The sequence below is a fragment of the Lathyrus oleraceus genome, chromosome 3 (assembly GCF_024323335.1).
Source record: "Lathyrus oleraceus cultivar Zhongwan6 chromosome 3, CAAS_Psat_ZW6_1.0, whole genome shotgun sequence".
NCBI lineage: Eukaryota > Viridiplantae > Streptophyta > Magnoliopsida > Fabales > Fabaceae > Lathyrus > Lathyrus oleraceus.
Genome location: NC_066581.1, coordinates 524,774,906 through 524,792,475, shown reverse-complemented (window position 1 = coordinate 524,792,475; position 17,570 = coordinate 524,774,906). Strand labels below are relative to the sequence as shown.

The following is a 17,570-nucleotide window of genomic DNA, read 5'->3' as shown; positions in this document are numbered from 1 at the left end:
CAGTAGAAACCTCATAAAAAGAAAAACAAATATTTATTTTTCTCTGCTGTGCACATTAAAAAAAGCGGACAGACGGACACGGGAGTGCCTGTCTGAACGCTAGTATATATAAAGGGAAAACTTAGCTTTGGTGTAGCCTTTTTTTCTATCATATTTACCCTTACTTTATTGTATAATTTACTTAATAAACCACTGTTATCAACTTTTCTATAACTTCCTATTATTAACTTCCACATTCTATTATTAACTTCCACATATTGTAATTTTTTAAAATTATATTTAAATATAAAATATGATTTATATTTATCCATTAAACTCTATATATTTATTTATTTTTCTTTTATTTTTAATGGATAATATTAGTTGTTACATGTTGACGATAAAAGAAAAATATTTATATAACTTGTGGAAATAACTTCCACTTAATATATTACACCCTCTCTCACACCTTATAAGAAGTTTATCAAAATAAAAAAATAAAAATAAAACTGTTTTTTAATTTTTCAACTGATCCCCCCACACAATTGTTTAATCTTTAAATACCTTAAAATAAGAATGCTTTGGAATCATAATTGTTTTCCATTTCTTCACACAAAATGAAGGTTGAAAGGTTTCACACAAAATGAAGGTTGAAAGGTTATATATATTGGTTAATTTTTTCTCTTCATTTGAATATTAATTAGTATTCTTTTTTACATTTCTCATTTAGTTTCATTCTTACAGATTTTAAGAGTTCAATATCAAAGTAATAAAATGAAGGTTGAATGGTTTCAGATAAAATGAAGGTTGAAAGATTATATACATTGGTTACTTTTTTCTCTTCATTTGAATATTAATTATTATTCATTTTTACATTTCTCATTTAGTTTCACTCTTACAGATATTAAGAGTTCAATATTAAAGTAATAAAATGAAGGTTGAAAGATTTCAGACAAAATGAAGGTTGAAAGGTTATATATATTGGTTACTTTTTTCTCTTCATTTGAATATTAATTAGTATTCTTTTTTTCATTTCTCATTTAGTTTCATTCTTACAAATTTTAAGAGTTCAATATTAAAGTAATATAATGTTTTTGTTTTGACGTCTAATACTGTGTGACCCTTAAATTTCAATGTAATTGTTGATCATGGATTAAAAAATCAGTGCAAAACATGCCCTGTTATTTCTTATTTAGAAGAAAAGAAGAAAAATAGAGTAAGTTATTTATCCTTACAACAACTATATTGCATATATGGAGACAAATGATAAAAAATTATGAAGTTGATTTTCTTTTATTGTTTGTTGTTCTTAATTCTCACACATCTTTGGTTCTAATTTTCAGTTCTATTTACAAGATTATGCTTATACTTTAATAATTGTAACTATTTTTGGTTACTTAATTCTTAATTATTTTGTTGTTTTTTATTCATGTCTTTGTTTTTGGAAGAAGATCGCACTGTCGTAATGAAAAAAAATATTGATGGAATGAGCTTCAATGAAAGATATATAGGTGAACCAATCATATGGAACTTTCAATTGTTGTTGTTTGTGCAATTCAAATGATAATCTTATAAAAGCAAAGTGGATGAGAAAAATAAAGAATACATCTCCTATTTCTTCTTTGTTTCTATACATTTTTTATTATTCATAATGGTGCATGTTTTTTCAATTCAATTTTTATTATTAATGTGTTTCAATTCAAAAAGATTGAGGACTTTCAATTGATGTGTTTCTATTCCATATTTTTTTATTGAATTCAATTTTTATTATTAATGATCTTTGTTATTGTTAACATTCTCTTTCTCAAATTTTATTCTTGATGTTTGATTGTAAGTAAATCATAATTTTCAATGATTCTCTATCTTATCCGGTCACATACGTTAACAGATTATCATTCTCACCATCATTAAAGAAGCAATTTGTAAGAAAAATAAAGGTAAAATATTTCGGTTATTTCATTGTATAATTTATGTGATAACTACCATAAAATTTACTACTATTAACTTCCATAAATTCAATTTTTGTAGACAGAGTATCACTTACTTGCATCAACAATAAATTTAATCATAGTAGAAAAAGCACTATAAAAACTCACATCAACATATGAGAATCACTATAAAAACTTAACTGCATCCACATGAAATTTAATCACAGTAGAAAAATGTTATTTATTTCAAATCTATTTTTTTCTAATTTATCTGGTGATTGTTTGTCAGGAAATAATATATGACAATCAAATATATGTAAAATCAATCATAGTATGTGAATCAACCATTATGTGAATCAACCATTATCATCACTATGAACCTTGAAAATTCAGATTTCTTTTTTAATTTATTGATATCTTTCATTTGTAAATTTTATTAATTTATTAGTAATAAACATATTAAAAATATAAAGTTTGGATATTTTTAAATCCTACATTTAATTTTATAGATAAAATAATATAATAGAAAATATTCGTAGTCAAGATTCAAGATTAATTTATTAGTAATAAACATATTAAAAATACAAAGTTTGGATATTTTTAAATATTACATTTAATTTTACAAATAAAATAATATAATGGAAAATATTCGTAGTCAAGATTCAAGAGAACGTCAAAGAGAAAGACGGACACAAAATGCAAGACATCGAAGACAACGGATGAGTGTTGAGCAAAGACAAGAAGAATTGGCTAGAAGGCGTTCGAATTATAGACAAAATAAAGACAAAGGAAAACAAGTTCAAACATGTGATATTTCTGATATGAGAACCATGATACTATTTCAAGACTTGACAAATGCCAATTTTGCTTCTTGGTTTTTTCAAAGAGCACGTGACAATGAAGCTGGACCGAGTACCACATATGTCAGTCGCGTTCCATCCACAGGTTAGAAACTTTAAATTATTGTATAGATTATACTTTAATACTTTATGTTTAAAAAATATCAATTAATTATGCAAAAATAATTGGCTAATATGTTATTTCAATACTAATTTATAGATCAAAATTTTAAATACCCGATTTTCCAACAAAATGATAACCACGAAGCAAGACCATTTATAAGAAATATTGATGACAATGATTGTGGTAAGTATAATTATGTCTATACTCAAATTGATAGTAACAAACATTTAGATTTATATATTATTGCTATTTTTCAACTATAAATCTATATTGAAGTCAATACTTTCTTTTATAGAATCACATTCACAAAATATTAATTCACCTGTTGAAACTCACGAAACACAAACAGTTTTTGATCAAGGTACGATTATGTATTTTTAATCCATACCATATATTGTATGTTTTTATTTAAATATTATTTCATGTTAGTCACCATGTATATAATAAGTATATTTCTTTTAATGCATGTTTTGTATGTCATAAAACACAGAATCAAGATATATTTTTCAAGCAAGACATAACATTGCTAGAAATTTTTGAAATACTGTTATGACAATAAAATCCCTACTTCCTACTTCGAGTGAGTGTAGACGATGCAATGTAAAATTGTTTCATAGAGAATCTCAAGATATGTGTTGCAAAGGTGACAATTTCACAAGTGCCTGCTCCTGACGAGTTGTTACAGTTATTTTTAGACAGTTCTATTGAAGCCAAACATTTTAGACAGCATATTAGAAGTTACAACCATGTAATGTCGTTTACTTCACTAGGTGTTCATGTCGACGAAAGTTTGGGTGCAATTGGTCGTGGTATTTACATATTTCGTGCTCAAGGCGCAATTTATCACAAAATAGGAGGTTTTCATCTGAATCAAGGTTCAAGGCCACGTTACTTACAGTTATACATTTATGATACCGATAATGAGCTTCAAAATAGGATGAGGGAAAACCCAATACTTAACCAAGCCGTAGTGTATAAATTGCAAAAACTACTCCATCAATGCAACCCGTTTGTTATTGTGTTTAGGCAGCTTGCACTAGAGCCAAATATTGAAGAATGTAGGTTACTCATTAAAGGACATCCGTCGACCAACCACAATAGGATCTCCCTTCAGCTTCCCAAGTCGCAGAAATTGTTATAGGCGGTGGTGATGAAGATACAATAGAACGTGGAAGAGATATAAATGTCATCAACTATGATGGAAAGCTAACAAAGGTTCAAGAAACAATGGGGTATTATGACCCTTTACAGTATCCTATATTGTTACCGTTCGGAACATATGGTTGGGACATAGAAACAAAAACTAATGTTGGAAAAAATGTTACATGCCGAGAGTACTACAGTTATGTGCTTCAAGTACACGCTGAACTATTTTTCTAAGAAATATACTTCTAAATGTGTGAAAAAATAATTCAAGATTGATTATTTTATTCAATGTAGATTCGTCGTAATGATCAATCTGTATTGTTAAAATCGGGTCGTCTTTTACAATAATATGTTGTAGACAATTATGTAAAGATTGAAACAGTAAGGTTGAGATGGATCCGAAGAAATCAAAATAATGTTCGGTCTGAGGTATATCAGGGGTTACAAGATGCATTGCACGATGGGGAGAATAACGCAGGTATTTAATATAACATATTATATTTATACATGAAGAGTGCATACTTTATATTTATACCACTATCCACACATTTAATTTTTATACTTTTCATATATTTCTATAGATAATGTCGGACAAAGAACAATACTACCATCGTCATTTATTGGGAGTAAGCGAGATATGACACAGAGATACCAAGATGGTATCGCCATTGTTCTTAACAATGGTAAACCAAACATATTCCTTACAATGACATGCAATCCTTCTTGGATTGAGATAACTTCCGAACTAGGTCTCCATCAAACCACACAAGATCAACCTGATTTGTTAACAAGAATTTTTCGATCAAAATTTGAGCAATTGAAGGATGATGTCATTAACAAAGGAGTCTTAGGGAGGGTTAAAAGTTATATGTATGTAACCGAATTTCAGAAACGTGGACTACCACATGTGCATATGCTACTCATCTTAGATACTGATGACAAGTTACGGGAACCTGAAGAGTATGATAGTGTGGTGAAAGCAGAAATACCACGACATGAATCTGAACCAGAATTGTATGATGTTGTGTTAAAACACATGATCCACGGGCCATGTGGAGTATTGAATCAAAGCTCTCCGTGTATGAAGAATGGTCATTGTAAAAAAAGATACCCAAAAAACTTTTGTGAAGAGACACGTCAGGGAAATGACTCATATCCTGAGTACATGGGAAGGTTTAATGATCCCATTTTTTTAAATAGAAATAAGTCTGTTGATAATAGATGGGTGGTTCCTTATAATCCATGGTTGTTGTTGAAGTACGATTTTCACATCAATGTTGATATTTGCAGCAGCATCAAAAGTATTAAATATTTGTATAAATATGTTTACAAAGGTCATGATCGAGTTGCAATGGAGGTTCACAGAGGTACAGGTATGGATGAGATTCAACAATATGTTGATGCAAGATGGATTTGTGCTTCAGAGGCGTTGTGGAAAATATTTAAATTCACACTTTACAAGTTATATCCCTCTGTTGAAAGACTACAAATCCACTTTCCAAATCATCATCCAGTGCGGTTCTATAAGCATCAAAGAATCGCGGATGTACTAAATGATAACCAAAATGCAGTAACCATGCTCACTGAGTTCTTTTCACTAAACCAAATGGATCCATATGCCCAGAATTATTTGTACAGAGAGATTCCAGAGCATTATTGTTGGCTAAAATGGGTCAACAAATGGCCGCGAAGACGGACAAAACGAAAAGTTATTGGTCGAATCTATACAGTATCTCCTTCAAAAGGTGAGAAATTTTATTTACGTGTTTTGTTGTCTCATTTAAGAGGTCCAACAAGCTGGGAATTCCTTCTTACACATAATGGTGCATGTTTTTTCACGTTCAAAAAAGCAAGTGAGGATCGTGGGTTATTAGAGAGTAACAATAGTATTTGTAAATGTATGCTTGAAGCATCAAATATGTGTATGCCATGTGCTTTACGAAGGTTATTTGTGGCTATATTAATTTTCTGTGAACCAACTGATGTTAGAGGCCTATTTAATGAGTTTTATCCCTACATGGTGGAGGATTATCAAATGACAAATATTGTCGTGGGAAATAATTTTGAAGATATGTTATTGAGGGAATTGAGAGATCTTTTGCTTCTACATGGAAAACTAATAAAAAAACTATGATCTTCCAATATTGATAGGGGAAACAAATGAAGTCGGGGGAGTGCTAACAATTATTCAAGAAGAATTGTCGGTCCAAATTCCATATGAAGACATTCAATCTGTTGAGAAGTTAAATAATGACCAGATGAGTGCTTACAATACAATTATGAACGCCATCCACCAAAAACAAAGTCAATTTTTTTGATGGTCTTGGAGGAATAGGTAAAACTTTCCTTTATCGAACTATAATGGAAAATTTGAGACGTAATAGTCAAATTGTCTTAGCAACAGCTTCCTCAAGTATAGCTGCTACATTATTACCTGGTGGTAGAACTGCACACTCTCGATTTGGGATCCCCATTGATATAGAGCCAATTTCTATTTGCAAAATAACAAAGAATTGTGACCTTGCAAAACTCATTAGAATAACCAATGCAATCATTTGAGATGAAGCACCCATGATAAATAGATATTGTATGGAAGCATTAGATCGATCACTGCAAGATATTATGAATACCAATGCTCCATTTGGTGGAAAAATAATGATCATGGGAGGAGATTTTCTCTAGGTGCTTCCTGTTATTGAAAAAGGAAGTTGAGGACAAATGATTTCAGTGTGTATCGTTAGGTCTCAATTATGGGCCACCATAAAGATCCTACACTTGCGCTAAAATATGCGATCAATTCATGACCATGAGTTTGCACAGTTTCTAATAAGGATTGAAGATGGTAATGAACCTGCTAAAGAGGATGACATGGTCAAGATTCCTGCTAAAATTGTAATACCATGGGAAGATGAAAGCTCAATAAAAAAGCTTATACAACATACATTTCCCCAATTAGAAAACCATGGATGGGATGCTTCATATATGGTGGAGAGAGCCATACTTACTCCCCAAAATTGTGATGTACATATGTTGAATGACATGATTATTAATAACTTCCCCGGAGATGAACATATTTTGTTATCTTTTGATGAGGTTGAGGGTGATACTCATAATCTATATCAACAGGAATACTTACACACAATTTCTCCTGGTACTTTACCACCACATATTTTAAAGATAAAAATAAGGGCTCCTCTGATGTTATTGTGAAACATAGACCCTAAATTTGGGTTGTGTAATGGGACAAAATTGTCATGTCGTGGTTTTTTATGAATTTGCTTGATGTTGAAATACTTATAGGCCACAACGCAGGAAAAAGAGCTTTCTTGCCAAGAATTAAGCTCAAAACCACTGATGGTGCGAGACTTCCTTTTGTGCTTATTAGAAAACAGTTTCCTGTCAAACTAAGTTTTTCAATCACTATAAATAAATCACAAGGACAAACAATTCCAAATGTCGGAATTTATCTTCCACGACATGTTTTCAATCACCGACAATTGTTAGTTGCTTTATCAAGAGGTGTTTCGTGGGCTGCAACAATAGTGCTAATTAAAGACGGAAAAGTAGAGGGGGGAGAAGGGGATTATACCAAAAATATAGTTTTTAAATAAATTTTGTTGTCACAACGTCAGGTATTTATCTATTATGTTTAATCGTTCAACTATACTTTTTCAATGTCACACTTGGCGTGTACTCACTAGATTACACTATATTTTTTACTATATTAATTTACTTCATTTGTTTTGCAGTGAAAAGAAAGATATTTATGATTCCGGTTCCATGGTTGACATTCCTATTAAGCAACAATGTCACTTAATGTCTCTGTTAATGTTTATGTTTATTTGCTTAATAAATTGTGAGAAATATGTTTCTTCTTCTTATTTTATCTAAATCTTCTTATTGTTTTGAACAATCTATAACAATATATAAACACAAAATTTAATTTTGGTGTAACCTATTTTGATTTTCCATAATACGGTATTTCTAACCATCAAATTATTCCACTCACATTATTCATTTTCTTGAAAAAACCGGTTGAATATAGTCACGTCACAATGCGGTTTTCTCAATTCAAACCAAATTTAATGCGCAAATATTACATATTGCAAACAAAATTTAATATGTATATGAATAAATATCATATGTTTCATCATATAATTAGTTTATATTAAAATCAAATTTATAAAAAAAAACGTTGTTAATATTTTCACCCGTTAGCGCAATAAAAAAAAAGCGGACAAACGGGCACGGAGTGCCCGTTTGGACGCTAGTATATATATATATATATATATATATATATATATATATATATATATATATATATATATATATATATATATATATATATATATATATACATATATATATATATATATATTGAAAAATATGGTTACAGATTTATATTATAACATCTTATTATGAATTATAATATAGACAACAATACGAATTAATCAACAATAAAAATATCATTTTTTATATTTTGATTCTCATTTCTCTCTGACACTCATATGTGAGAAATCAATAATGTTATTCCAAAATAATCTAACAACCCATTTTCAATACTTGTGAAAGATATGGTTAAAGAGTTATAGTATAATATCTTATTATGAATTATAATATAGACAACAATATGAATTAATCAACAATAAAAATGAACTTTTTACTTGAAAGAAAAATGTATGTTTGTAAGTTGACAGTTATATCTAGAATTTAGTTTTTGCAAATTTTAATAACTCTAAAAAATAATATTTGCGATCATTTTTTATACTTTGATTCTCATGTCTCTCTAACACTCATATGTGAGAAATCAATAAATTTATTCTTTGTCTATACTTTATTTGTTTGTTGTAATATGAATAATGCAATGATGATGTTTATCAATAAGATTGAAAAGTGTTGCATGCTCTATCATATTTCAATATGAATAAATAATGGCAAACCTTTGAAATTTGTGTAATAACTAATTTGACATTAAAGATAATAAAAAATATTTAATAGTTTTTGGATTCACACATCTCTTTTATTTTTAAAATTTGAGCAAATATAGTTAGTTAAAATAATTGTTGGATTGTTAGATTATTTTATTCATAATGGGTGTGAAATTATATTGAAAAAATATATCAAAGTTATTTTTCCCTCTATTTTTTTTTATAATTCAAAAGTTATTTCAAGAAAAATAATAATGGTATATAAGATTTAAGCAAATAATATATATCAAAATTAAAAAAAGTAGTTGTTAGGTTAATATGTTTTCGCTTTTGCCAAGGTTCGAACTCATGACTGTAACAAAGAATGTACTTTGACCTTTTGAAAAATAAAGGTGAATTTCTAGAAGTGCCATATAAAAATAATGATGATGTGTCAAATATTAAGTATGTGGCATATGATTTATCGTGATATAGTTTGTCGCTTTAAATTTAATATATTATATAGATATAGATTATGGAAAAATTAATCAAGTCACGTGACAAGAGAACAGAGAGCATCAAGAAGTATACATATGATCATAAAATTCGACTATGTGCAAGATCTCAAGCAAAATCCAAGGCAAGTCATCCAGATGAAATTAACAGAATCTTAAGGTATGTCAATGGGCCATATCACTTTTGTATACTTTACTCACAAGACACCGACTAATTTCTGGGTGGGTATTATAATGTTGATTGGGTTGTTAGTGTAGATGATAGAAAGAACACATCTAATGCGTGCTTCCTTATTTGGAACTTCTTTATATCATGGAAGAAAAATTGTGTCTCATTATCAACCACAAAGGATGAATATCTGGCTGCAAAGAGCAATTGTACTCAACTATTATGGAGGAAGCATGTGATGAAGGAATACAATGTGGATCAAAAAATCATGACATTGTTTTGTGACAATCTGAGTGCTATCAAAAACAATGACTCACTTGCTGATAAAAATCATCTTGTAGATAAGGAAACTGATGTCATTGGTCTTGAGGAAAAACAAAGATTTTATGATATATTCAGAAAAACTATGCTAACCGATTGAAGTCCTTGTGAGGATGAAACTTTTAATCATATTGATCATTCTGAAATCATCAGATTAAAACCCAAAATATCCGTAAAAAACCGTCCTTTTGCCAACCTAGTAAGGGAGACTAATGTGAGTAACAATAAGTTTAATAGTGGTGTTACTTAGAATGCAGAATGTATCATTTCTTCCCCATCAAGAGGATATTATGCAATAATGGAAGTATCTATATGAAATGGGATTAGCCCTTGTAAGGATGGTTTCAATAGAAACCTTAACAACCGAAGAAGATGTTCTACTTCTGGAGGAAGTCATTGAAAAACACAATGAGAGTCTTGAGAGAGCTCTCGTGTGTGTTGTTGATGACATATTAGGCAACATGGTGGAGCATGTTGTTCATCAAATTCTGAAGATATTAAAATAAAAGCAGCGCTAATTCATAGGAAAGATCTCAATATGAAATATTAATGAATGGAACGTGCATTTGCTAACCTAAATAAAATATTTGTAACGTGTTGCAACACTTTCTCTAAAATAAGATTTAAACGTGCATTTTCCAATGTGACAACTAGACATCCTTCACATAGTTGGTATAGGTGGTTTATACTAGGCAAGCCTCTCACCATCTCCTTCTTTGACAAACATTTTAGACTATCGAAGTTGAGATGTCCGGATCGTAGATGCCATTGCCATGAAGAGTCGGTATAACAAGTCTTGAGACACTTTGCAACATCATTTTGAATGTTCAAGAGGGACATTCTATTCCTTGACATATGCACCTTAGCAATCAAGTTATGTATATAATCTCTTAAGAAAAGACTGTGTTCTTTCAAGTGGATGTCATAGCCTTTCTCTAATAATTGTCCCAAGCTCAAAATATTATTCTTCATGTTAGGAACATAGTACACATTGGATATGAATTGATGACTCCCATTCTTCAAGCGTATAAGAATTTTACCTTTGCCTTTGACCGATATCTTTGAGTCATCTCCAAATGAGACATTGCCAGTTGTCGCTTCATTGATCTCTATGAACATGATTCGATCGCCACACATGTGATTGCTTGCACCAATCTCGAGGTACCATTTGTTTCTTTTCTCTTCTACTTGGTTTTGGCACGCGAGCAACAAAGATTCTTCTTCTCCGTCTTTTTCTTTTACAAAGTTAGCTTTCTCCACAACCTTCTCCGAGAATCTACACTCAGATGCATAGTGACCGATCTTATTGCAGTTGAAGCACTTGATTTGTGATTTGTCACACCTCGACCATGAATTTCTTCTTCCACGACCTCTTGTTGCTTGTGGATTCCAACTTATTTCTCCATTGTTAGAGTAGTTGTTGTAACCGCCTCTTCCTTATCCTCCATGTCCTCGTCCATGCCCACGATCTTGGCCACGATCTCGTCCTCTTTGGCTCTTATAATTCACATAATTTGTTTCCTTTATGTTGAGTTGTAGTAGTTTCTCCATAGCATCCTTTTGTTTAATTTTTCTCTTTTTTTTCTTCGTATGCTTGTAAGGAACCCATGAGTTGCTCAATAGTCATGGTCTTTAAATCCCTGTTTTCTTCAATGTTGGTAATAATGAAGTCAAAACTTGAATTTAAAGTGCGAAGTATTTTCTCCATGACTTTCACCTCATCAACATCTTCGCCATTTCTTTTAAGTTGATTGACTACAACCAATACCCGAGAAAAATAATAAGATATTGACTCAGACTCTTCCATAAATAAACATTCAAAATCAGCTCTAAGAGTTTGAAGACGAATCTTTTTCATCTGTTCCACTCCTTTGTTGCAAGTTTGAAGTTTGTCCCATGCTTCTTTGGTCGTCATTGCGTTGGAGATCTTCTCAAATGTATCTTCATCCACCGATTGATAAATAAGGAAGAGAGATTTCTTGTCTCTCTTTCTTGACTCCTTCAATGTCTCCTTCACACCTTGGCTTAGCGAGACTTCATCTTGCTCCTTGAAGCCTTTCTCACCGATATCCCACACATCTTGAGCTCCTAGTAGTGCCTTCATCTTGATACTCCAATTGTCATAGTTGTTCTTTGTGAGCATCGTCATTTGGAAAAGGAAGCCTCCATTCGCCATTTTTTTAGGACCTTGAAGCTCTTATGCCACTTTGTTGGAAATAAACGCTTGTTGTGTTTAGGAAAAGTGAGTGGAAATATTAGAGGCTTGAATATAAACTTGATAGGTAGGAGAATTATTTATGTAAGAGAGAACTTCTTATTTTTGCTTGAAACAAAAGTGTAGGATTACATATCTATTTATAGTACTCTAAGGAGAACTCTAGACACACTAATTCTAGAGAGTTCTCAACTCTAGACATTAAAAGAGCATTCTAGAAAATATTACAATCCTAAGAAATATCTAGACACTCCAAATACTACAAGACTTTTCTATAGACATTACCCAAAATAAACTAAGTCCAAAATAACTAAGCCCAAAAATTAAATAATAAGGTCAGACCCAAATCAAGTTTAATATTTCAACACATATATGCTCTAGTTGAAGGATCTAATGAGGAGAATAACCTCTTGGTTTATAAATTATTAGTGTTTTCCGTGTCATCAATGGTAGCTTTAGAATTTCAGAGGAAGGTCGTTATGCCAGAGTTCTGATATGAGTAAACAAACTGTTATTTTTATCCAATTGTGAGCAGTTTTAAAAATAAACATTCAACACACCAAACTTGAAATTTGATGTTCATGAGGCAACGTGGATTCGACTTCCATTGGGGGTAGGGTACTACGAAAGGAAATGGAACATGGATTATCAATAAAGACTAAATTAAATTCTTCCCGGGTCGATGCCCGAGCGGTTAATGGGGACGGACTGTAAACTTTTTCGCAATATGTCGACGCTGGTTAAAATCCAGTTCGGCCCAAAAATATTTATGGATCCACCATGAAATGATAGAACCCGTTTGATGTTATCTTAAAATCACCAATGGGTTCGGATACAGAAGATTACAACCTCAAGTCCTATGTCTTTTTTCCATATTACTTACATATTTTTTCCACATATCACCAATGGGTATTGAACGAGGATGTCTTTTGAATGCATTGTTCTTCTTGATACCCAACCTGTATTCAATGCTTCTGTTTTAATTGATATGTTGAGACCGGACGGTTCCTTGACAATTTCTGTGCTGAGTAGAGAATCCTTTTCGGCCGAATTCGCTCATGAACTTATGGGTATTAAACTTTCTATTTTTCTGCATCCATATGTCATTTTCTGCTGGTGGTATCGTATGGAGTTGATGGCGTTAGCTTGTGGCACTTGATGTCGATGGTTGACTTATCAAAACATGGCATTTCAGACCCATTCTTGCTGGCTTCATCGCTTTCGCAGAGCTCTAACTCAAAGAACGATAACGATAACAAAGTTTCTAAATGTGAATACATGGCTACTCCTGTTTTTGTACATACCAAGTTACAAGATCAAGAGTTGACTCCTAGAAATAGTTTGCAGCTGAAGAAGGTTCTCATGCAATATTCCAAGCCAACCTCTTTTGTTAAATAAAATGCTGGAAACAAACCCAAAGAACATCTTTCATGGTTCAAGGAAGCCACTCTGATTCTGACACACTAAGTTTGTTTACAATCCCATTTAAGAAAAGAGAGGAAAATCCACGAGCTCGGAACTAAGAGAGTCTATCAATGCAAACGGGTGGCTATGCAAAGAGTAGAAGAAGAAGATTTTCTCAAAGGACTTCCATTGGATTTTAGGAAAGATATTGAATGCCACCTTGAGAGCATAATTAAACGTCAAATCAATAAGATTGATATATGAATTTCATGCTTTAAATAATTATTGTTGGATAAGGTGAGCTAACTTCGCTACCGTTTGTAAACTAATCCAGAGCTTACATTAAGCAAATGGGTGTCGCTCCTTTTCCCTGCGAGGTCAAGAGATACCTCTTCTTTTCTAAACTTGTAAAATTATGTAGGATAGTAGTCGAAACAAAGACCGGACAGAGACTTACCCTCAAATAAAAGAAGGGACCGAGAACGACGAAGACATCCATATAGGACATAGCATAATCGGCTGCGGCCGGGCTAAGTTAATTAAGACATTTGGTCTTAAACTGAAGTCCAAGCAACTTGAAGCCTTTGGCATAATCGGATACAGTCGAGTAACGTTTTATAAAACATCTGGCCTAACTGAAGTCCAAACAACTTAAATCCTCTGGCATAATCGGGTGCAGTCGGGTTAAGTTAATTGAAATCTCTGGTCTTAAATAGAAGTCCAAGCAACTTGAAGTCTTTGGAATAATTGGCTTCTGCCGGATAATGTTTAATAAAACCTCTGGCCTAACTCAAGTCCAAGCAACTTGAAGCCTCTGGCATAATCGGCGGTGGCCCGGTCATGCAAAATAAGAGCACCTGACCTTCATTTAACGTCAACTCCAATGAGGCTCTGAATGTCGGTCATGCAAAATAAAAGCCTCTGAGCTCCATTTAATGCCAACCCCCATGTGACTTTGAACGTCGGTCATGCAAAATAAAAGCCTCTAACCTCCGTTTAACGTCAACCCCATGGGGCTCTAAGCGTCGGCTAGGTTAGCAAAACATGTATCCTTTAAAAAAATACCTAACCAACATACTTATGGTCAGGTCAAGGTAATATACTTAGGACGCGTTATGATACATATGTATAATCGAAGTCACTACGGTCCGATTAGAGTGAATCACCGATTCGTTAAGAATCATTATCCTACATATATCTCGACCATGGGGTGAACCCGTCTTCAATAGTCTGGAGCTGACCGGATCTTATTTAATCAGAGTACTTTGAAGGAAGTCGATAATAGAGCCCGGATTATCACAATACTCAAAACCTACATGGGGTATCACAAATCTAAAAACAAGACCAAACATTGGAGTGGTTAAAATAGAGCTTTAATAGATCGAGACTCCACTAGGGCTCTCCGACTTCTCCATATCTGGAACTCACTAAGTTCTACGACGACAGTAGGTCAAGAATCCACTAGAGATCTCTGGTTTCTTTGTTAAACACGTAGTGTTTTCTGACATCATTAAAGTCGTATATCTTCCCAAGATTCCCTTGGGGCTAAAAGGCAACGTAAAGATCAATAGAAGTAAAATACAACATTGTTATAAACTCAATGACCTCAATAGCATTCAAACATATTATAGGAGAGAGAGAAATATAAAATTTGGCAAAAAGATGTGTCCCATGTTATAAAAGGTTTGCCACGCCCGCTCACGTCATTGTGCCGGTTTAGAAAGTGCATGAAAGTAAGAGAAGAAGTGTTGTACCACATCTTCAAATGGAGAATAATGTTCCGGATTTTTTTTGTCCGGACATTTCATCCTTTTAGGATTCATGCCCGAGGGACTTATGCACACCCCGAAAATTATCTGGTCGGCCGAGGTATGAAATCGAAATTTCTAACTTAACTGAGACATCTATTTTCAATATGGGTCAAGATGGTAATGTAGAAACTTCAGACTGGCACACATAGACCCACTCTTGATATCGGATGACAGAATTCCTTAACAGTTAAGAGGCTGACTAAGGGTCGAAAACTGGTACAGACTAAGGGTCTATATGGCTTTCCAAGTGGTTAATAGTTGGTTTGATAAGGTGGAGGAGGTCATTCGAGAAATCACTATGTTTTTCAACAATCATTTTTCTTATCCGGTTTCTATTAAGCCTACCTTAGACATGGGTAAGTCTTCATGGTATATTAACCACATAAGATGTGGTTTTTTTAGCTATATTTACAATGGTTGAAGTGGATGCGACGGTGGGTGGGTAGTAAGAATTTGAACCTCTATGGGTTCAAAATTTCATTCTTTAAAAACTTTTGGTGTTTCTTCAAGGAGGATGTTTATGTTATAATTGATCAATTTTTTAGAATGATGTATAGCCATTATATCTCATTGGGTCTTTCTACAAGTTAATGGTCCAAATGATGGAAGTTATATCAATAAAATATTTGTAACGCTTTCTCTGAAATAAGCATTTTCCTATGTGACAGATCACTTATATATACAGTTTCCTTCAAGTCTTTCATTGCAAAGAAATCAATAATACTTCCTTTGAGATTTCCATGGCTTCCAACAAAAACAACATTAGATTTCAATCATGTCATTGGAAACTCATCCCATGAAGCTTCTTTGTCTCGTTCTTTTATTCCCAACTTGGAATCATCACATTTGTGTGCTTCTATTATCTCACTCCAAATCACTCTTTTCCCAAGCTCTGGCTTCAGCATAGGAATCACTTCACACCATGCTGTTTTTGATGGAAAATCTTTATCCATGTTCGTCAAAGCTTGGGCTTATCTATGCAAAAAAACCATTGAAGATGGAGAATCACCACCTTTGTTGCCAGAGTTAGAGCCTTTATTCAACAGAGAAATCATCAAAGACACGACTGAAAATAACTCAATCGAGATCTTATCCAAGATGTTCCCAAATGAAAAACCAAACCAACGAAGCCTAAAGATTTTTTCCTTCTCAACCAAAACTCGAAGAATCTGTTCGTGCGACATTCAAGCTCACGCGTGAAGATTTGGATAAAATAAAGCAAAGGGTGTTATCCAAATGGGAAATATTAGATTCAAATGAATCAAAGCCAGAGACTCTATCTTCTTTTATTCTCACATGTGCTTATTCACTTGTTTGTATTGCAAAAGCTATTCATGAAGTTGAAAAAGAGAAAGAAAAGTTTGCTTTTGGTTTTGCAGTAGACTGTAGAGCAAGGTTGGAGCCACCAATACCAGATAACTATTTTGGAAACCGTCTATCGGGCCATTTTATTGATACAAATCCAATGGATTTCATAAAAGAAGATGGTGTGTTTTTAGTTGCTAAGTGTATTTTTGAGAAAATAAAGATGATAAAAGAAAAGGGTGTTTTAGAAGAAAATATGTTTGATCTGTTTGATAGATATACTTGTTTAATTAATGAAGGATATAAAATATTAGGAGTGGCTGGGTCTAATAGATTTAGTGTTTATGAGAATGATTTTGGTTATGGAAGGCCAGAAAAAGTGGAGATAGTGTCCATAGATAAAGGTTTATCAATTGGTTTTGGAGATAGCAAAGATGGCAATGGTGGAGTTGAAATTGGCCTTGTTCTAAATAAACATTTAATGAACCTCTTTATCACTTTTTTTCTTGAAGGACTATGTGGGAATTGACTTCCGGGAGCAAGTCGAACTATGATGTTTTTTTTATGGTTTGTATTTTGAATAAAAAGAGATTATTTTTGTTGATATGTGTTTCAAATATGGAACATATCAAAGATAACAATAATAAACTAAAAGTCGTTTACTTTGTTGAAAAAACTATAGTACATGTTAAAGTACAAAATCTTATGGATTGGAATAAAATTAAACAAAAGTAACAAGTGTATTTATGAGGAAATAAAGATGATAAAAGAAAAGGGTGTTTCGGAAGAAAATATTTTTTATGTGCTAACGATCTTAATTTAAAACTCAACATCAGAAAAAAAGAAATATCTTTTTATAAAATTCAATGGAAAAATTGAGATCCTTACTAGTTTTTGCACACCCACC

At 32.4% G+C, this 17,570-nt stretch overlaps 2 protein-coding genes and 1 pseudogene across 2 annotated transcripts; 2 read left to right on the top strand and 1 right to left on the bottom strand.

Annotated features, from left to right (window-relative positions):
- The first annotated feature begins 6,803 nt into the window (after positions 1 to 6,803).
- LOC127131968 (uncharacterized) lies at positions 6,804 to 7,627 on the top strand. Its single transcript, XM_051060841.1, has 2 exons — positions 6,804 to 7,204; positions 7,288 to 7,627. Exons 1-2 carry the CDS (start codon positions 6,804 to 6,806, stop codon positions 7,625 to 7,627), a joined length of 741 nt encoding a protein of 246 aa, XP_050916798.1.
- A 3,865-nt stretch (positions 7,628 to 11,492) lies between these two features.
- On the bottom strand, positions 11,493 to 12,104 carry LOC127131967 (uncharacterized). Its single transcript, XM_051060840.1, has one exon. It carries the CDS (start codon positions 12,102 to 12,104, stop codon positions 11,493 to 11,495), a length of 612 nt encoding a protein of 203 aa, XP_050916797.1.
- Positions 12,105 to 16,055: 3,951 nt separating this feature from the next.
- LOC127128655 (phenolic glucoside malonyltransferase 1-like) lies at positions 16,056 to 17,192 on the top strand (annotated as a pseudogene).
- The last annotated feature ends 378 nt before the right edge of the window (positions 17,193 to 17,570 follow it).

Excerpts from the sequence above, each read along its gene's own strand:
- LOC127131968 (XM_051060841.1), top strand. The coding sequence starts at position 6,804 with ATGCGATCAATTCATGACCATGAGTTTGCACAGTTTCTAATAAGGATT. Across the intron at positions 7,205-7,287 it reads ATTTTAAAGATAAAAATAAG|GAATTTGCTTGATGTTGAAA; the intron begins GGCTCCTCTGAT and ends GTGGTTTTTTAT.
- LOC127131967 (XM_051060840.1), bottom strand. The coding sequence starts at position 12,104 with ATGGCGAATGGAGGCTTCCTTTTCCAAATGACGATGCTCACAAAGAAC.